Below are 22,904 nucleotides of genomic sequence, written 5' to 3'. Positions count from 1 at the left end.
ACATCATTTGGTTACATTTATGACAAAATTTATGTCGATAAAAAAACATGATGTTTTGACCATTCAGTACTTAACCCTTTCCTCCATAATGACGCTTTTTGAGGCCACCCCCTTTACTCCATAATGACGCCTTTTGACGCCTGTGTAGTACCTCAGTTGAAACACTTTGACTACAAAGTGTCTGCAGTAGACTCAATAAAATTTGTATCCAATATGAAAAGGAATATCATAGGAATATTCTACTTAAATTTATTTAATGAAATATTTGTTTTTTGCAATGCATTTTAATACTTTAAAGCCTATTTTCAGCATTTTATTGAAAAATTCTATTTTGTGTTCATTTTTTACAGTGGGTTGTGATGATCTTCCAGTTAGGTTACCCTCATTTGGAGTGTTGTTCCCAACCTGTTAAAGGTCCATCTTTGTGCATAATTCAAAATTGGAAATTTCAACAAGCATCTAATATTCTTAATCTGGAAAATAAACCCTGGTCTGCTAGCTTCATGTATATTTTTTCTACCGATTTAATATATAACTAGAATCATGCAAACAGACTTAAGGAAAAGGCATGCAAGTTCATCATACAAATATGACACTTTTTCTAGACAATCCAGATCTTGCAAAATACGTCGCTAAAAATTGTAACCTTTAAAATTGTTGTGCAGTAAAAACCCATATGGGAACTTTCAAAAGTTGGCAGGTATGTAACAAGTCTTACTATTTTTATACTCCATTTATGGGCAATATGTTTTCTAGTCTGTCCGTCCGTCCTGCTTCTGGTTATAAAGTTTATGGTCGAGGTAGTTTTTGATGAAGTTGAAATCCAATCAACTTGAAACTTAGTACACATGTGTTCCTCTTGATATGATCTTCTTAATTACTGCCAAATTAAAGATTTTACCTAATTTTCATAGTCAACTGAACATAGAAAATGATTGTACGGATGGGAAATCCATGTACTTATGACCTTTTCTTGTTTGAAGAAAAAAAATACATTTTAAAGATAATGGAACAAAGCAACCTGGGTAAGTGGGGCTGCTTTTATGGTAATTCAAGTTACCTTTTATTCACCTTCTTCCACTTCAGAGCTATCAGCTCTTTGATTATAAGCAACCTATCAGCTGGCCATGCACATGAGGTAAATGTGTCGAGTTCATATGATATTCCAAAGCTTGTGTTTCTATTCTGTATTTTTGTTTGATAGCTACTTACAAAGAGGCTTTTACAACCAAAGGGTTCTTCATTGTAAAATTGAAGTTATTTTTCAAAAGTTTTCTGGACGATATCATGTTTCATAAAGTATGTGTCGCATATGTCGAAGGATACGTTTCATTTATAACACTATTTCGGCACTCTTTTTCGCCTCGTTTATGACTTTTAAAAGAATATGCCTTGTTTTTGGATATCTACTGTTCACGAGGAACACGACTAGCTCCATTAGGTGGTGCAGAAAAAACCTACCATTATGAGGCTAACCTTGATTTTGTGGTGGGGTTGATGGGATTCATGTCGTTCAATCTTTTGCTTTGGTTTTAAGGTCTATAATTGTAAGCCCTTTCGGGTTTTTTTCTATTTCCCAATCTGTTGTCCGTCCCTTTCAAATGATGATTATTGGTATCGCCTTGCTATCTTCTTATTTTTTTAACTCTTATATACAAATCATTTATATCATAAATTTTATATCATAAATAATAATAATAATAAATAATATATGTAAAGCTGCCTGTGTGTATATCACGAGTAGAAATAATTGTGTAGTTGTTTGCATATAAGAAGAAAAATGTTCTATACTTCTACTGTGATTAACTAATTTAACTTTGAAATTAAAAAAAAAAATGAAATTTCAGTCTGTGTTATTTATTTGTGCTCCTATAACAAATATCAGTTTACGTAATTATCAACATTACATGTATATTGTACATCTTATATATTATAAATTTTGACTCTATATAGTAAGATTTTATTTTTACATTTTCAAAAAAGAATTATGATGGGCTTTTTTTCTTGAGAACTTGACTGAATGTTTGCTTACCTGTAGTACATTTATTTATGTTTAAATGTTTTTTATGCCCCACCTACGATAGTAGAGGGGCATTATGTTTTCTGGTCTGTGCGTCGTTCCGTCTGCTCATCCGTCCGTCTGTCCGTCTGTTCGTCCCACTTCAGGTTAAAGTTTTTGGTCAAGGTAGTTTTTGATGAAGCGGAAGTCCAATCAACTTGAAACTTAGTACACATGTTCCTCATGATATGATCTTTCTTATTTTAAAACAAAATTAAACTTTTGACCCCATTTTCATGGTCCACTGAACATAGATATTAAAAGTGCGAGTCTCAGGTTAAAGTTTTTGGTCAAGGTAGTTTTTGATGAAGCTGAAGTCCAATCAACTTGAAACTTAGTACACATATGTTCGCTTTTGGTTGATCTTTTTACTTTTCAGGCCAAATTTGATTTTTTACCCAATTTCACGGTCCATTGAACATGGAAAATGATAATGTGAGTGGGGCATCCGTGTACTTTGGACACATTCTTGTTTTTTATTATATTAAACTACCCACATGACAGGGATCACATTCATTTGAAATTCAATGGATTTAATACTTTTAGAAATGCACTTTCATTTTGTTTTGTTTTATTTGAGATTTTTATTGGAAAGCTTCATCTCATTCACTTTTGGAAATATTGAGGCATTACAGGAGGGATGTTAAGTCATAAAGTAAAGAAGTCCCATCAATTATTTCTGCAGTTAATTTATTTTCAATTGACTTGTCAAGGTGAGGAATATTATATAATTTGTCTTGAAGAGTTGTTGTCCTTTATTGAGCTTGAGTAAATGTCTTCTTCCAAAAACATAAATAAATGGCGGCCAAAATCTTTGTGAACGACAGGCTACTTTTACAAGTATTTTTGCCAGGAAAACATAAACGAAAACTGTTTTTGAAGCTCAATGAGTCAGTGGATCATAGAAATAGCATTTTAAAACACTCGTTTGCTTAAAAATATTGCTGAATGTACAAATGTAAGTCAACATGATATATAGCATGTACAGTGATGCAATGCCAAAATATTTTTCGTACTCAATGAACCTACGTTATCCACACACGTATTAAAGGTAAACTGCTTATTACTCTACGAAAAGTTTATGGACGCTCAACCTGTGTTATTTATCTTCATTTTATCAAAGTTTGACCACATACTTCGCTATTGTTACTGAGATTTCAATGATCAAATCTACGATGTTGTTTTTGCTGTAGCACATGTTAAATTAATTCCATTCAGGCAAACGGCTTGTGCAAATAAAATTTTGTGAAAACAAAAAAGGAGTAGGTTCAGTAAGACCCCTTTTTGGCCCCAAAATATAGCAGTTTTACAAAATTGTTAAAATGTAAACTTTTAGTTATTTATTGGAAAGTATAATGCCTCTGCTACATAAATATGGGCTGTTTTTGGCATTACAATGCACATATATCGGGTACTTGCATCATTAAGTCATGCTAAATTACTGAAATCTTCACAATTTCAGCATTTTAGTTAAATTTTAGACGGTTTCCCTCTTAAATGAAAGTGGCCGCATTCGTGTTCATTCTTGATATTGAAATGTAAGTTGTGTTTGATGATAATACATAACATATGCAAAGGTAGAGGATGAACACTGATGCGGCCACTTTCATTTTTAACAAAAACCATTTGAAAAGTGACAGTTTTTGGCATATTTGATAGATTTTTCATATTTAAGCTAGAATCGGAGCGCTTTTAATGAGTAAATCAGTTAAAATCTTTCACAAAAAATAATTGAATCAATTGAAATAGACACTTAAGTGTTTAAAGGACCTACTCCTTTAGGAGTGAAAGTGTTAAGGGTAGACTTTTATTTTTCAAATCTGAATACAAAATTTGATACTAGACATATTTTCCTAAAAGGCATTTTTTTTTTTTTAAAGATATCTGCAAATTTATGTCATGTAATTTTCGTGGTTGATGAGCACAAGTTATTAAGATGTAATCATTATAAAATCTTTTTATTTCAGAAAGGAGCTTCAACATCTCCCATTTCTACATATACAGATTTGACTTGTGTAAATAAGTCCAAGGCCTCAGGCCCGTTTTCCCGTCCTAGTCCTGATTTCTTGTATCCACCAAAAGGAACACCTACAGGATACACATTGTAGTTATTGACATATAAAGATCCAGCTTCTAGTTCTGATGCTACTCTGTGGGCTCTCTTTAAATCGCTGGAAAATAAAAACCGGAAATGAACAACTAGCCAAGAAATAAGGAAATAATTTCAAATCAGTTTGTATAATGTAGTGTTTTATTAATCTAATTGCTCAAATCCTATTTGGATTTCAAAAGTCCCTTAGCCCAGTTAAAAAAAATCTTCCTTCTGATATGCATTTACTGCTTTTATATTATAACCATTTTGAGTTATTGTCAAATCTTATTTTGCCATCCTGATAATTCTCCCCATTCACAGTTTCTAACTATGTACTAAAGATTCCACAAAAAAACCACAAAAATAATTAAGCATTGTTATTCAAGTGCAGTAACTCCTATAAGGAGTCTACTGATCTTTTCATTCATGTTGAGTGTCTTGACATATTTGTAGATCTTAAGGAGGCTCACGGTCTTTTTCAGATTTTTTTGTAAGATTTTCAGAAAAAAAAAATAGACATTAATTTTTCGTAAAAAATTTTATTTATTAACTTTAGTAGTTGTTACTTTATCATATGGTACAAAAATCATTCCAAAAAACCAATTCATGTTGGCCCCAGGTGACTTTTAAAATGTAGGTATCATTGAAAAAGCTCCAAATTATCTCCCTTTGGTGCAAAAATGCCATGGTTTGGCATTAAAATTGAAATATCTTTTTTAACTCATCGGTGACCTATATTTTTTATTGTTGTTTTCGAATAAGCTGTACATAAACTAAAAAATTGTAAAATTTAAGCGATTTCTGTAATTTAGTTCTTTTTTTAATTTCGATATCACCGCTATTTCTCCTATTAGTTAAATAGAAAAAAAGGACATTAACAAAAATGTATGCTTCTTCTGAAGACAGATTGTGAGTGTAAATGAACTCTCCGAGGCCCCATTCTTTAATTTTATTTTTCTATTAAGTATAAGATAAAGTTCATTTATAGAAAAATATGGAGAAATCCTATATGAAATAAAAAAATTGATTTAGACCCGCGAGCCCCCTTAATGTTCTAATAAATTTTGCTTCAAACAGTTTCTATCCACTTTTGTGTCAACTAAAACTCAAAAAAATAGGTAAAAATAAACTTCATTATTCAGAAGCAGCAACTCCTCCTATAAGGAGTCCCCTGCAGAGTTTGGTGATGTTGATAAATTTTCTGATCTTTTCCTAGAGATCATCTTTTTCCATTTGGTTTTCCTATCTAGCTACAATACTTTTCAAGATAATGAACAGGTTCACAAAAATGGTAAAGTCAATAGATCCAATAAGTAGATGTCTTACAGAATTGGTAGCAATGGACAGTATGCATGTACCATAATAATTTTCCAGATAAAAGTGAATATGTGGATGATTGAACTTACTTTGTAAATACTCCAGCAGCTAATCCAAACTCTGTATCATTGGCTCGACTGATGACTTCCTGCTCTGTGTCAAATCCCAAGACAGACATCACGCTGCCGAATATTTCATCTTTAACAACAGTCATGTGATCTTCACAGTTTACTAGGATACAGGGTGACATATAATATCCACCCGAAAGACTGGCTTCTGGAACTACCCTCTCACCACCACACAAAACACTGGCTCCCTGTAAAATAATATTAATACATACTTATAGTTACTGATATCAAATCTCCAAGAAACATGCAAACTCCTCATATAAGTTTTTTACACACTGATGTTGTAAAATTTCAGCCTAAGACACAACATAATCCGTTTTGGCGAGTGAGCTTAGATTCATATTGTGTCGAGAGGCTGATATTTTACGATATCCATACAAAGAAAACCTGATCTGTTTATTGTTCTATTACTGGTTGTTTTCCCCTCTCCAAGACATAAAGCAAGCTTGATAACGTCTCCTCACACATTGTGACGTCACAGATAACTTCTCCTCAGACATTATGACGTCACTAATAATGCCTTCTCTATTCTCAAAGCCGTGATATTAGAATTACAAACCAACTGAACAGGTTGATATAGATGTAGTCAGTACTCAGCCATTGATTAACACTTCACAGAAATTATGACCCCATTTATGTACATAAGCTATTCAATATTTTTATTCAAATAGGGTGAAAAAGTTAAATTTTGTGATTATGATCAATGCTGGAGTATAAGGCATTATTTTGGTAGGAAACAGAAACACTCCCTAGATGTATCCATATACCTTGTTATAGATAACAAAGTATCTGTAGAAGTTTGGCTATAGCTATGAGAATATATGTGAATTTATAGATAACTTATTACCTCTTTTTTGGCTATATCTACATATGCTAGTACTTTCATTGCTTGTTCTTCGCTGATTGTAGCGCCAACTTTTGTATCTTCATGGTTTGGATTTCCTATTTTCATGTTTTTCGTCCTTTCAACAATTTTTGCTATAAATGGTCCCATTATACTGTTTTGTACAAATACTCTTGTTCCATTGGAGCATACCTAATTAATAAAGATATGGCATGTTATAAACTAATCAGTCCTTGCCACACACTCAGGTGTCTTTTTCTGAGCATTTTTTATGGGCATGTTGCAAAAATACTTTTTTGGTTTAAACATAGTTTACCAAGTATCATTTTTTTTTACAACAGAAACAACAAAAACTTTAGTTAAAGATTAAATTATCAAAAAAATAAATGTTGTTTAAAAGTTTATTTACAATTCTATCGTTTAATGATTACTAAAGAAACAAGAATGTGTCCAAAGTACACGGATGCCCCACTCGCATTATCATTTTCCATGTTCAATGGACCGTGAAATTGGGTAAAAAATCTAATTTGGCCTGAAAAGTAAAAAGATCAACCAAAAGGGAACATGTGTACTAAGTTTCAAGTTGATTGGACTTCAGCTTCATCAAAAACTACCTTGACCAAAAACTTTAACCTGAAACTCGCACTTTTAATTTCTATGTTCAGTGGACCATGAAAATTAGGTCAAAAGTTTAATTTTGTTTTAAAAAAAATAAGAAAGATCATATCATAAGGAACATGTGTACTAAGTTTCAAGGTTGATTGGACTTCAGCTTCATCAAAAACTACCTTGACCAAAAACTTTAACCTGAAGTGGGACGAACGGACGGACAGACGCACAGACGGACGCACAGACGCACAGACCAGAAAACATAATGCCCCTCTACTATCGTAGGTGGGGCATAAAAATCAAGGATTTCTGTATATAACCAATTTAAATAAATGTGCTTTTGTCAATTTCAAGGTATTTTAACAAAAAAAAAACAGGTCTGAAACCCTAGTTTTTATTTAGAAATTCAAAAGTACATTGACCCAGAAGTCTTTCACGGAAGTTAAAGAAAAAACTTTGGTGGATCATTTAGACAATCAAACTACTGTCCAGAATATACTGTATAATGAAACACACCTGTCCCTGTGTGAAGAAGTTAGCCATCATAGCACCAGATACTGCATTATCTAAGTTACTGTCATTGAAAATAATACAAGGAGATTTCCCTCCAAGTTCTAAACCTACATGTTTAATTCCCTGTGAAAATATAGAAAAACATGTAGTAATATATACATGGATTGATAATTTAACCATTTAGGCACAAAAGGTTACCAAACTTTAGGTTATGATAAGCACTGTAGACCACATGGTCCTTTAAGAAGAGAAAATAGTTTTATTTTGAAACTAATTTAAATACCATATTTTATCCTTTATAAATTACCTATTTTTTGCGGTATGGCATAATTCAGTTCGGCACAATTATATACTGCTAAATTTTAGTGACAGTTTAAAAACAGATTTCTTCCAAAAAGGTACAAACTTGCTGCCTATTTTTTTTTTTTACAGCAAAATGCATTGAGTGTGTAGGTTAAATAATATCTTTGGCTAGCATTTTTTGTTAGCTGAACAGTGAAGTCATTATAAGGTCAATTATACTACCCTCCTTTCCAAGTAGTCTAATCCTACAGATAGATTGGTTATATGTCGGACTAGTCTTACTCTACTCTTAAAGGTATACCTAATCTAATAATGACTTCATGGTTCAGCAAGCAATCAAGCTAACCAAAGGTACTACCTTTACCTTCTCACTCAATGCATTTTGCTTTTAAGGGAGCTACCATTTGATTTTTATGGGGGGGCTAGGATGAAAAATTTTGTCCTGCATTTTTTTTAGCGGTAATCTCTGTCTTGCTTTTTTATTTTTCACTCTGTTCGGTCCTGCCTTTTTTTTTTTTAGTTTATCCTGACTTTTTTTTACCTAAATTGTCGTCCTGACTTTTTTTTTTTGCAAGTGTCTCATCCTGCCTTTTTTTTTTACTCAAAACTCCTGTCCTGACTATTTTTTTCAAATTTCATCCTAGCCCCCCCCCCATAAAAATCAAATGGTAGCTCCCTAAGACATTTGATTTTATTTAAGGAAAAAACGCTTTTATATTTTTTATCAGACTGTACTGCAAATTTATCTGTTTCCTAATATAACAAGAAAATCTAATGAGTTTCTTCAATTTAATTTTTGTAGAATTTAAAAAGAGCTATCTTATATATGGCATTTTAGTTCAATGTTTTTTTCTTATAATTGTGTCTTGTCCATCAAGACCATGTATTATCCTATCAAAATATGAGAGTTCTGAACACTATATACCATTAGAATATGTAATCTTTTATCATAATTTCTAAAATAGAATGTGATTTCATATTTGAGCTAGTTTAGTATGAATTTACTTTTGCACATGCTTCCATGACCTTGGTTCCTGTTGGTACACTTCCTGTAAAGGTCATCTTGTTAACATCTGGATGGTTACCTAGTAGTGCGCCTGTTTCACCCTCACCCTACAAAATAATAATGCACATCTTTAGGAACATCACTACAATAAGAAGTCCTTTAATCCCCATCAATGATAAACTAGAAATGATGATTTTTACAGTTGATCTCTCTCTAAGTTTTGTTTGTCTATTTTTTCTTTTGCTTAGTCTTTACTTGTGCTAAGTTAACATTTAAAATGCCTCCGAAAATATATGGACCATAACTAGGCTATCATTTATAACTCAACATGTCTTAGCCTGTAGTTCAGTGGTTGTCATTTATTGCTGTTGTTTTTCATTCAGTTTTTGTACACTTATTAGGTTGTTTTTTTTTTCTCTTTTGAATTTTTTTACATTTGTGAGTTTGGGGCCTTCTATAGCTGATTATACGGTATGGGCTTTGCTCATTGTTGAAGGCTGTATGGTGACATATAGCTGTAAATTTTTGTGTCATTTGGTCTCTTGTGGAGGGTTTTCTCATTGGCAATCATACCACATCTTCTATTTTATATTTCATTCATTGAACAACAAACCACAAAATGTATAATGCATGTTTCTGTGTTGTAGATATATTCCAGAGAGAGTACTCCAGTATCGCTTGATAAAACCAACCAGTGCTTGATTAGTAATTGTTCACCATATTGACTTATTGCAAAGCAATAACAAACCAGTTAAGATATACCTGTATAACATTATAACATCCATCAGGAAGGCCAGCTTCCTTGTAGATTTCACCCAACATCACAGCCGTCAGAGGGGTAAAAGGTGAGGGTTTAAACACAAAGGTGTTACCACATGCCAGGGCAGGACTAGACTTCCAAGTGGCCATCTGAAATGGGTAGTTCCACGCTCCTATTCCACCGACCACACCCAAAGGCTCTCTCATTGTGTAATTAAAATTCCCATTTGATAATTGTAAAAATTCACCTATTGAATAGAAAACATTTAGCTGTTTCAAAGCTGAACACAGAATTTCAATATTGAATAGAAAATTGATTTTGTAAAAAAAAAAATAAAAATATTACAATATTGTTTTGTTTTTATTTGTAATTTATATTTTTGCAGGATTTTAAAATTTGTGATTTTCAAAAGGCAAACTGGTTTACAAGGTTTTATTCTTACTTTGATTACTTTGATGTAATAACAGCCATTCCCTTTCAATATTCAAGTGTATACTTTATACTTTCTCTAATTCCTTGATAGAATTATAATACCTGATATACTAGCAGCCATTCCTCTAATTCCTTGATAGTATTACAATACCTGATATACTAGCAGCCATTCCTCTAATTACTTGGTAGAATTACAATACCTGATATACTAGCAGCCATTCCTCTAATTCCTTGACAGAATTACAATACCTGATATACTAGCAGCCATTCCTCTAATTCCTTGACAGAATTACAATACCTGATATACTAGCAGCCATTCCTCTAATACCTTGGTAGAATTACAATACCTGATATACTAGCAGTCATTCCTCTAATTCCTTGATAGTATTACAATACCTGATATACTAGCAGCAATTCCTCTAATTCCTTGATAGTATTACAATACCTGATATACCAGCAGCCATTCCTCTAATTACTTGATAGTATTACAATACCTGATATACTAGCACCTGATATACTAGCAGCCATTCCTCTAATTCCTTGATAGTATTACAATACCTGATATACTAGCAGCAATTCCTCTAATTCCTTGATAGTATTACAATACCTGATATACCAGCAGCCATTCCTCTAATTACTTGATAGTATTACAATACCTGATATACTAGCAGCCATTCCTCTAATTCCTTGATAGTATTACAATACCTGATATACTAGCAGTCATTCCTCTAATTCCTTGATAGTATTACAATACCTGATATACTAGCAGCCATTCCTCTAATTCCTTGATAGAATTACAATACCTGATATACTAGCAGCCATTCCTCTAATTACTTGATAGAATTACAATACCTGATATACCAGCAGCCATTCCTCTAATTACTTGATAGTATTACAATACCTGATATACCAGCAGCCATTCCTCTAATTCCTTGATAGTATTACAATACCTGATATACTAGCAGCCATTCCTCTAATTACTTGGTAGAATTACAATACCTGATATACCCCAGCAGCCATTCCTCTAATTACTTGATAGTATTACAATACCTGATATACCAGCAGCCATTCCTCTAATTACTTGATAGTATTACAATACCTGATATACTAGCAGCCATTCCTCTAATAACTTGGTAGAATTACAATACCTGATATACTAGCAGGCAATCCTCTAATCACTTGATAGTATTACAATACCTGATATACTAGCAGCCATTCCTCTAATTACTTGGTAGAATTACAATACCTGATATACCAGCAGCCATTCCTCTAATTACTTGATAGTATTACAATACCTGATATACTAGCAGCCATTCCTCTAATTTCTTGGTAGAATTACAATACCTGATATACTAGCAGGCATTCCTCTAATTACTTGATAGTATTACAATACCTGATATACTAGCAGCCATTCCTCTAATTACTTGATAGTATTACAATACCTGATATACCAGCAGCCATTCCTCTAATTCCTTGATAGAATTACAATACCTGATATACCAGCAGCCATTCCTCTAATTACTTGATAGTATTACAATACCTGATATACCAGCAGCCATTCCTCTAATTCCTTGATAGAATTACAATACCTGATATACTAGCAGCCATTCCTCTAATTCCTTGATAGTATTACAATATCTGATATACTAGCAGCCATTCCTCTAATTACTTGATAGTATTACAATACCTGATATACTAGCAGCCATTCCTCTAATTACTTGGTAGAATTACAATACCTGATATACTAGCAGCCATTTCTCTAATTACTTGATAGTATTACAATACCTGATATACTAGCAGCCATTCCTCTAATTCCTTGATAGAATTACAATACCTGATATACTAGCAGCCATTCCTCTAATTACTTGGTAGAATTACAATACCTGATATACTAGCAGCCATTCCTCTAATTACTTGATAGTATTACAATACCTGATATACTAGCAGCCGTTCCTCTAATTACTTGATAGTATTACAATACCTGATATACTAGCAGCCATTCCTCTAATTCCTTGATAGTATTACAATACCTGATATACTAGCAGCCATTCCTCTAATTACTTGGTAGAATTACAATACCTGATATACTAGCAGCCATTCCTCTAATTCCTTGATAGAATTACAATACCTGATATACCAGCAGCCATTCCTCTAATTACTTGATAGTATTACAATACCTGATATACTAGCAGCCATTCCTCTAATTACTTGATAGTATTACAATACCTGATATACTAGCAGCCATTCCTCTAATTCCTTGATAGTATTACAATACCTGATATACTAGCAGCCATTCCTCTTATTCCTTGGTAGAATTACAATACCTGATATACTAGCAGCCATTCCTCTAATTCCTTGATAGAATTACAATACCTGATATACCAGCAGCCATTCCTCTAATTCCTTGATAGTATTACAATACCTGATATACTAGCAGTCATTCCTCTAATTACTTGGTAGAATTACAATACCTGATATACTAGTAGCCATTCCTCTAATTCCTTGGTAGAATTACAATACCTGATATACCAGCAGCCATTCCACCATAATAGTCTACTGTATCAGCACATCCAGCTATATCCATCCTTGCCTCATAGATTGGCTTCCCTGTATCCAAAACTTCTGTTCTAGCCAGCTCTTCAGACCTCATCTATATATACATTTATATCAAAGTTTACTTCCTTTGATATCACTCACGATTAATTTATTAATACTACATTATAAATATGCTTTCAACTTTCCCAGTCATAAACAGTAGATAAGTTTTTGAAGTTATACACTCTTACCCTTTAAAATGATATATTTTTTCATTTAAAAAGAACCATTACAGCGAAATAAAAGATAATATTCCATATCTGAAAATGTATATTAATCACCCTGATAATATTAGCAGCTTTCTTGAGAACATTTCCTCTTTCAAATCCTGAGAATTTCTTCCATGCTTTAAATTCTCTCCTTGCTGATCTGACAGCCATGTCCACATCCTCCTCGTTAGAACTTGCTACAAATCGTAATGACTTCCCTAGGAATACAAAATATCTTTCAATGTCAGATCAACAAACATTATATATCATACAAATATTCCATCAGCACAAATTTGAAGACTTTTGTTATAGAAAATAAACACTGTTTTATAGCCAAAATGTATTACATTTAATTTTGTATGGTATAATTTGTTTCTTTTGCTTCAAAAGTAATTTCTATTTTGTCTTGTTCTTCAGACTGCATTTAATATTCAAAACTGAAATAAATCTTCAATGAATGATGATGATTTGGTGTGTTTGATATCCAGTTTCAAATATCATATGTATAAAAAAAACTAGAACATGCGATATGATAATGAATAGACCCCTTACTGGACCAGATTTTAAACATTACAGTTAACAAGGTTGATGTCATCAGAAAGACATGTCCCACTACTTGAAAACATCATTCAGCCGCCAGTCTTTACTCTCAATCCTAAATGCTGTGTGTGTTGAAGAAGAGAAGCAAATATAAATTTTCAAAATAATAGGCCAAAGACCTTGAATCGGTCAAAACACTTTATTTATAGACATATTACTCCCATAAAGATTTTTCAGAGAAAATGCAAAGTGCCAGATGACCTGATAAAACAACATATATGCCACTCTCTTTTTTCGAATTTGTTTATAATTTGAGAGTTCTGCCTCATTGCTGAAGACTGTAAGATTACCTGCAAATGTTCACTTCGTTCTACCTCTGATCCTATCAAATAGTCCATGATATCATTTATTTTTTGGGTTCTGTCATATTGCTGAAGACTGTAAGATTACCTGCAAATGTTCACTTCATTCTACCTCTGATCCTATCAAATAGTCCATGATATCATTTATTTTTTGGGTTCTGTCATATTGCTGAAGACTGTAAGATTATCTGCAAATGTTCACTTTATTCTACCTCTGATCCTATCAAATAGTCCATGATATCATTTATTCTATATCCATAGGTAATACACATATATACCTGTTGCTGGTTCCCTAAGGTCAAATGTCTGAGTACACTTAGGATCTACCCTCTGTCCATCTAAATAGTTAAGAGGATGACAGACTTGAGAAGATGATCCAGTCACTGTACACATACATCTATGTGGACTTCGTATCAGTGACCGCCACACTAACACATTCATTGTAATCTGTAAATAAAGATTGTTATGACAGACTTGAGAAGATGATCCAGTCACTGTACACATACATCTATGTGGATATCGGATCAGTGACCGCCACACTAACACATTCATTGTAATCTGTAAATAAAGATTGTTATGGCTGACTTGAGAAGATGATCCAGTCACTGTACACATACATCTGTGTGGACATCGGATCAGTGATCTAATGAATTAACCATTAGGGAAAAAATTCATATTATATATTTTTTTCATGGTCATGAGTCTGCAGTGGTACAAGTTCGCAATGATTGCAGTTGTTCTAGTTGATAGTTAACGTTGGTATTAGTTGACTGTTAGTAGTTCAAGTTAACTATAGTACAAGCTTGTTTAAGTATGAATGGACTTGCTTCCCTTGAAAGAAAACTGAGATTGTTTTCTACAGTACAAAATTTGTGAGACCCAAATCAGACAAATTTTTACTACTACCAGACTACAGGGATCAAAGGTGGGGTCTAACTGATGTCCATAGTAAATGTAAATGACCCCACCTTCACCCTAAATCCATGATGTCTAAGTTTTGGAATAAAATGGCAGGTAATCATAAAACAGTTGGTCAAACATTCTTGGGCTTGAAAGATATGATTTCTTAAAAATGAGTCATATCAAAATGAAAATTTTTATAGGACCAGATAGAATTCTAAATATAATTAAGGTAAATTTTTTAAACCTACTCATTTTTTTCCATCAATAAAATTTTATAATAAACAAGAAATAATTGTAATATAATGCTTTTATGTAGTCTCCCAAATAAATCTCCCATAATTATTCATTCCCATGGTACATGTAGCCTGACATTGGGCAAAGTCTAGTACACATTGGTTAAGTCTAGCAAAGTGATATGCATATGTGACGCCTATGAGATTAACCTTGAATGTCATTCAATCTTTTAGAAATGACAAACAGGAATGAATATGGTTTATGGGTTGGTATTTCAATCTTTTACAAGTTCTCAAAACACACACAAGAGGGGTGGGGTGACCCTAGGGACTACCCCTATATTTCATTTTATTTTTTTTTTTCATTGTCCCATACATGAATATATATGGTTTTAGGGGTGGGGATCTCAACCGTTATCAAGTTTTTAAACAGGAGGAGATGGGGTGACTCCAGTAATTTCCCCTATATTTCATTTGATTTGTTATATTGTCAAATACATGAATATATATGCCAGTTGAGGGTGGGGATCTAATCTGTTTCCAATTTATCAAACAGGAGGGGTTAGGTTGACCCTAAGGACTCTCCCTATATTTCATTTGATTAGTTCTTTTGTCCCATACATGAATAATATGGTTTAATTAAAAGGTGGGAATCTCGACTGTTTACAAGTTCACAAACAGGACGGGGGGGTGACCACAGCGACTCCCCTATATTTCATTTGATTTAGAGGTGGGGATCTCAACTGTTTCCAAATTCTCAATCAGGAGAGTTGTAGTGACCACAAGGACTCCCCCATATATAATTTGATTTGTTATAGTCCCATACATGAGTATGTATATATATATATATGGTTTAAGAGTGAGGATCTAGACTGATTCCAAGTTCTCAAACAGTAGGGTGTACAGTGACCCTAGGGACTCCCTTTATAATTCATTTCATTTGTTATATTGTTCAATACATGAATATATATGGTTTATGGTTGGGGGTCTTGACCATTTTCAAATTTTCAAACAGGAAGGGGTTGAGTAGCCCCACGAACTCAGTCTCCACCTATATTTCATATGAGAGGGGGTAGGAGGGGTCCTGATCTCGAAATCCCGGGCTTAAAAACACCAGATCCCAAAATCCCAGGCATAAAAACACGAAATCCGGAGGTCCAGAAATTCGAAAAAAGAATTCCTGAGTGACCCAAAGGACTCCACCTATATACATGTATCATATGATTTGCTTACATTCAGGTATCATATAATCTAGTTGCACTATTTGTGAAAATAAAGTAAGAAACTTCCATGTTGACTTATTTTTAGGTCTTAATTTGCTGTACATTATTGCTGTTTACAGTTTATCTCTCTATATATAGATCTATAATAATATTCAAGATAAAAACAAAAAAACAGCAAAATTTCCTTAAAATTACCAATTTAGGGACAGCAACCTAACAACCGGTAATCTGATTCATCTGAAAATTCCAGGGCAGATAGATCTTCACCTTATCAACAATTTCACTTCCTGTCCGATTTGCTCTAAATGCTTTGGTTTTTGAGTTATAAGCCAAAACTGCATTTTACCCCTATGTTCTATTTTTAGCCATGGTGGCCATCTTGGTTGGTTGGCCAAGTTACCAGACACATTTTTTAAACTAGATACCCCAATGATGAGTGTGGCCAAGTTTGATTTAAACAATAAAATCACAAAAATACTGAACTCCAAGGAAAATTCAAAAAGGAAAGTCCCCAATCAAATGGCAAAATCAAAAGTTCAAACACATCAAATGAATGGATAACAACTGTCATATTCCTGACTTGGTACAGGCATTTTCTAATGTAAAAAATGGTGGATTGAACCCAGTAGTAGCAGAGGAGAAGATTTTTCTAAAAGATTACTAAGATTTACAAAAAAATGGTGAAAAATTGACTATAAAGGGCAATAACTCCTAAAAGGGTCAACTGACCATTTTGATCATGCTCACTTATTTGTAAATCTTACTTTGCTGAATATTATTGCTGTTAACAGTTTAACTCTATAATAATATTCAAGATAATAACCAAAAACAGCAAAATTTCCTTAAAATTACCAATTCAGGGGCAGCAACCTAACATCGGGTTGTCCAATTCATCTGAAAATTTCAGGGCAGATAAATCTTGACCTGATAAAAAATTTTATTCCATGTCAGATTTGCTTTAAATGCTATGGTTTTTGGGTTATAAGCCAAAAACTGCATTTTACCCCTATGTTCTATTTTTAGCCATGGTGGCCATCTTGGTTGGTTGGCCGGGTCACTGGACACATTTTTTAAACTAGATACCCCAATGATGATTGTGGCCAAGTTTGGTTAAATTTGGTCCAGTAGTTTCAGAGGAAAAGATTTTTGTAAAAGTTAATGACGACGGACGACGGACGCCAAGTGCTGAGAAAAGCTCACTTGGCCCTTCGGGCCAGGTGAGCTAAAAATAAAATCTGTACGCAATATTGTATCATTGAATTGTTTACAAATAAAATATAATGGAGAATGGAAACAGGGAATGTGTCAAAGAGACAACAATCTGATAATTTATACTTATTCAGCAAATTTTAGTTATATTTAATACACCAACAAGTTGTTTTTTATGCATAGGTCTGGTCAATTGATGTATATGAGTTCATTCTGAGAGGTTATAAGTACTGTGATGTCTATAGAAATTATGGGAAAAGTGCACACATTTAAAAGTCATCTATATATTACATATATATAGGACATACTATATACACATTTGTAATTACTATTCCATCATACATTTGGAAATAACTGTATTGTATTTGAAGCTCCTAAGGCACCAATTGATGCAATATTGTTATCTCCATTCTAATAAAACTGATAGAAAACAACGTCAAATCATACATTTTCAAAGTGACGTTATCCAATCAAAATGAACTTTATAAATAATGTTGCATTAGAATGAAATACATTAACATTAAAATTATAACACAAATGACCTAACCAAACCTAAAATTCTCTCAATTACAGTTCAACTATCCAACATTTAGCAATTGATGTTACATTTGTAGCCAGGCCATAAAGAATTTGAATCTGTTTGATTTTACATGCAAGCTGGAAGCTATTTTTGTAATTCACCAACTTAAAAATAAAACTGCCAATAATCTCAGGCACTTAATTGTTTCAGGAGAAAAAAAATCCTATAAAATTGTTATATTCCATGTATTCAGTCTCATCATAACAAATGGAGAAAAAAAAAATAGCAATATTTACACCTCAAAAACTACTCGGAGCACAGACTAACCTATGCAGTTAGCATCCACTAGATCAGGAACATATATATAGACTTGCTACAATTCCCTTTCTATTATTTCTCTCTTACTAATTTATATGTTTACTGATAAGTGCCAGTCTACTGATTGCCCTTCCTCCTGAAGATGTCAGTATAATTGTAATCTCCTAGTTATAGCAGTAAAATTATTAAAGGGGCAAAATTAAAAAAAAATCAAAGTGATGGAAATCACTCATGGAAAGATTAGAAGAGTAGTTTGAATTATTTCATAATAAGGTATGGTGGGGAAAAATGAACATTTATAAAGCACTATTGCTGAAAATTGCATTTACAGCAGGTCTTTAGAAGGAAACTTGCTTTTCCAGTACATGCAGTATGAGGATAAAATGAGCTCAAATTAAATAATATGGGTCTCTTAATTTGCACAATTTTATTTAAACTGCAGTTTATATCTTATCGAAAGTATGTTGCCGGTTCTGAACATGTTTCAAAAAAAAAAAAAAATTCTTCTAGTAAATGTTACCAACTATCCTTGTAAGACATAAATCTGGACCAACAGCTTAAAACTTAAAGTGTCAACAAACAAAATTGAAAAATGTTGTTATGGGGCATTTTGTAAGTTGAAACAGAGGTTATAGGGCATTGAAGATTAAAAGTTTTAGAGTGCCTTTTGATCAATTTTTAAAGTATTTTTCAACACAGGGCATTGAAAATGTACTTTTTCAACGTAAACCAATTAAAAAACTTATCTTATTGAAATGTGGATTCTTTCTTGATTGCAAAAATATATATTCACTTCCAATAAAAATTCAAATGACTAAAATAGACATAATGATTGATGGGAAATAAACTAATAAACAATGGTTTGTTATAATTAAAAGTTTTAAACTGTTTCAAGCCAATTCCTGATAAAAAAAAGTGTACTAATTTAATTGTTGATTAATTAGATGATTATTGGAAATTTATCAAGTAAATTACAGGCCTTACTTGAATACCTTTTATTTATTCATATTTATATTCATATTTCATTTTTTTAAAGATCTTGTTAATCCATTAATCATTTATCTTTCAGATATAATTTACAGAATCACTTTATGTAATGTAGATCAAAAGTAATTGGCAATAAATAAATCTATCATCCTTATCAATATCAAACATTTGTGTATTCAATTATGAGGTCAAATACTTGTGTATTAAGAATTATATTGAGTGGTCTGTATAATTATGTAAGACTGAGGTTGATAGGTAATGTGGTCAATTTGATTGGCAGTTCACTTTGTCTCTGAGTGTTTAGTGATAATGACAGTCAGTGGCGTAGCTAGGTCATTATGATGTGTACGCCCTGACCTTGGCAAGGAATCCAAGGATCCTAAAACGGGTCCATGTCAAATAATCGTTGTAGTGGGTTAGAGCTAGGAAGCGAAGCCACCGGAATCTAAAGAATAATCGAGAATGGATACCATTCCTGTCATCAAAGACTCATCAGTATCAACATACTTTAGAATCTAAAGGGATTATTTTGTATGTTAAATTATTCATTTTTGTTAATTTGAAATATAATGGTCATTGGATTTAGAGAAAATGTCAAAACCAGTAACTTTTAAAATAAATTATGTTTAAAAAGAACCGTTGGGGTAAATCACTTAACAAACAAACAACACATATTTTATGTCAAAATTTCGTAAATGAACATGTTATAATTAACTTTCAGAGATGTTCAAGTGCAATATTAGATATGGTAAAGGGTTTTGTAGAACCCTGGTTCTCGTCTGGGATATTCCTTGCAAAAGTGATTCCATTTATCAGTCCATTACAGGATTTAAAAAAAAATCAAACATTTTCTTTAGATATTTTTTTATCTGGAATATTACTTTTGGCCCAAGTTTCATTACTGTATATGCAGGGTTATGCATTTATGAATTTAAAAAGCCATACAGTCTGTCAGTATAATACTAAAAAATCAAACATTTTCTTTAGATATTTTTTATCTGGAATATTACTTTTCATCTTTTGGCCCAAGTTTCATTACTGTATATGCAGGGTTATGCATTTATGAATTTAAAAAGACATACAGTCTGTCAGTATAATACTGAAAAATGAATAAGCAAATTTACTTTCAAATTTGCTTAAAACAAAATTTGTAAAAAATTCTTGGATTCTGCTAAAGTTTCATTTAATTAGATGAAGTTTTGACAAAGAATTTGTTGTGTAAAAAATGTTAACCCCAGCCTATAACTATTAGTACCTGTTAATTTTGTTCGTAAAACACGGTAAACTGAACAGCATATAGTTTCAACATTATGCTGTCATTCGAAAATGAACAAATATACTATCTGATTCCATTGGCTGAAAAGTAAATTTCCGCAATTACAAGCTAATGAAGAAAGAATTATAAAGCTGATGTGCTTCTTACCAGTTCTTTTTATTTTCTTTAGATTAAATTATCATTTCTCAAAATTCAAGTGTACGCCCGTGCGTTTCGACGTAAACGTAGCTACGCACCTGACAGTTGTCAATCATACTAGTTGAATCAATACCCAGTTACCTAATCAAAATGTTTTTTAAAAGCCTGCACATCAACACACCTTAATGACATACATTCTTGAATGAACTGCTCCAATAATATACCCAGTTTTTTTCAGTTTATATGTGTATTATGTGCACATACATCAGAACCATAGGGAACTATATTTCAGTGTGAATACATTTAGTAACAGTAGCTAACCTGTCCTGTTATTAGGGAGGCTGGTGCCTAAGTAAAGATTTAGAACAAGTTCTAATCTTTCCAAAAAGAAAAAAACATAATTAGGAAGGGACATGTAGCAAGTCTAGAACATATACAATCTTTTCTTAGACTAGTTAAAAACAGGTAAATTCCTTTTTTGCTTCAGACAATTACAGAAAGATGAAATCTTTTTTTTTTTTTTTTTTTTGTAGGGCATTTTTTCTGTTCCTGCAGAAGCCGGGAAGGTATAAATAAAACTAATTTGGGTTAAACCTTGTAGATGCTCCTTAACCATGTTAACAGGTAACAACTGTATTGTATTGATTGTCCTTGATCAACAATATAAGGACAATAGATATATGGATATCTACACAACAATAGGCAAGTTAAAGGGTGTTTATCAGAGTTGACAGTATCAAAGGTAAATCAAGTGTTTTTGTTTTTAAGCCAATGAAAAACAATCTAAAATTGATATCATCTTTTTCAACACAATTTTATATTTCTAGTGGATGCCAGGTCTTAAAACTTTTTCAACTGCACTGGTTAGTCTGTACTCAAGAGTAATTTAAAGGTATAAAAATACAGACATTTTGGTCCATTTTTTATGATGAACCTTATGCCAATTTAATACTATAGATGTGAGGGTCGTAATGGGGTTACCTTCATGACGAATAATGGTTAAAATTCTTGCCAAATGAGGTTAACAGTAATTTTTGGTGTAGGACAATGAAATGTACAAGTACGTTCTTTTAGATGATAAAAACATCAACTGATTAAGCTGAATCACATTCATTTTTTTTTCATCAATGATGGTAACGATTATTATTTGAAGCCTCTGACGAATCAAGATAAGGATATTTTGACGAATCACAGTAAAATTCTAACCAATATGACTGTTTGACGCCTGACGTTAAAGGACATACTTTACTATCAGATATACATGTAGCCTTTTGTAGAGTGGGGTGCTCATTTTCGCCGGGGACACAATTTCGCCGTTTAAGGATTTTGAGGTGTAAAAACTTCAAAGGATGGCTGAAATGGAAGAACTGTACCCGTAAATTATATTTTTATAACAAATATAATATTTTTTTTAAACTGAGACAAAATTGCGGCTCCTACCCAAAATGACCGAAAAACGGACAACGATTTTCGGACAATTTCCAGAATAAAAAACACAATTTCAAAGAAGTATTTCTAAGTAAATATTTGACTGAATGCCCTAATTTTGAATTCTTTATACCTTTGAAATGTCTGCTATTCATCTATAATGCAATTGATTTGATAAAAATTGTTAAAAGCTGCGGTTATTTGATTTTAAATAGATGTGTAAAAACGGCGAATATGTGTCCCCCATTGACTAAACATCCGGAAATTTCAAACACCCTTTAATCTAACTTTTCAGATGATTTTCTTAAAACAAACCGGTTTTCAAGCTTAACATGCTTAAGTATATTTTGCATTTGAAGTTATCTGCATATAGAAATATCAATATACTTCAAAAACAATTAGACCTAAACATAAACTGTTGAAAACATGGAAAGATGTGACGAAAATGAGCACCCCACTCTAGGTATTTTTTTTCTGAGACAAGTGCCTGTGTTTGCTTTTCATTAGCAATTCATCTTATTAATTATAATGACAGCTGTAAATAAATAATCAAATGAAACTGTTTTAAATGAATTTGTCTTTAGTTTTATATTCTGTTGGATATTGAAGAAAATATCTGCATAATTCCCCTTTTTTACCTATAAAATTAAGCGATTTAGAATTTGGACCAATAGTCCCCGGAAACCAGTCAAGGGAGGCCACTTAGTTTGCAGACGATGTTAGGGAAAATATCAAAATGGAAAAAACAATAAATAAAAAAAGTTGGAATTTTTAATCTTAATGAAATTATAAGAGTCGAAATAACATTAAAGTAACTCAATTTTTTATAAACCTTCAAGCTTATTAAAATTTCCCGTTTCTTAATTGAACAATAAGTTTCATTTGAAAGCGAGAACGAAC

At 32.4% G+C, this 22,904-nt stretch overlaps 1 protein-coding gene across 2 annotated transcripts; it reads right to left on the bottom strand.

Annotated features, from left to right (window-relative positions):
• Nucleotides 1-4,001: 4,001 nt before the first annotated feature.
• On the bottom strand, nt 4,002-22,708 carry LOC143065338 (4-trimethylaminobutyraldehyde dehydrogenase-like). Of its 2 annotated transcripts, none has more exons than XM_076238864.1 (10): nt 22,643-22,708; nt 14,048-14,327; nt 12,940-13,085; nt 12,584-12,713; nt 9,634-9,878; nt 8,871-8,978; nt 7,566-7,685; nt 6,444-6,632; nt 5,558-5,784; nt 4,002-4,230 (listed from the first exon to the last, which is right to left on the bottom strand). In XM_076238864.1, exons 2-10 carry the CDS (start codon nt 14,319-14,321, stop codon nt 4,023-4,025), a joined length of 1,647 nt encoding a protein of 548 aa, XP_076094979.1. In that variant the 5' UTR covers nt 14,322-14,327; nt 22,643-22,708; the 3' UTR covers nt 4,002-4,022. The 2 variants fall into 2 exon arrangements, with proteins under 2 accessions (XP_076094979.1, XP_076094980.1); XM_076238865.1 differs by having other exon boundaries at nt 14,048-14,216; nt 22,643-22,696.
• Nucleotides 22,709-22,904: the final 196 nt, after the last annotated feature.

This window comes from Mytilus galloprovincialis, chromosome 2 (assembly GCF_965363235.1).
Source record: "Mytilus galloprovincialis chromosome 2, xbMytGall1.hap1.1, whole genome shotgun sequence".
Classification (NCBI taxonomy): domain Eukaryota; kingdom Metazoa; phylum Mollusca; class Bivalvia; order Mytilida; family Mytilidae; genus Mytilus; species Mytilus galloprovincialis.
The sequence above is the reverse complement of the archived record's forward strand: the minus strand, read 5'-3'. Positions and strand labels throughout refer to the sequence as shown.

Coding starts and splice junctions, on each gene's coding strand:
- LOC143065338 (XM_076238864.1), bottom strand. CDS start 14,321: ATGAATGTGTTAGTGTGGCGGTCACTGATCCGATATCCACATAGATGT. Junction 6,633..7,565: donor ACTTCTTCACACAGGGACAG/GTGTGTTTCATT, acceptor TTTATTAATTAG/GTATGCTCCAATGGAACAAG. Junction 5,785..6,443: donor TAGATATAGCCAAAAAAGAG/GTAATAAGTTAT, acceptor ATTATTTTACAG/GGAGCCAGTGTTTTGTGTGG.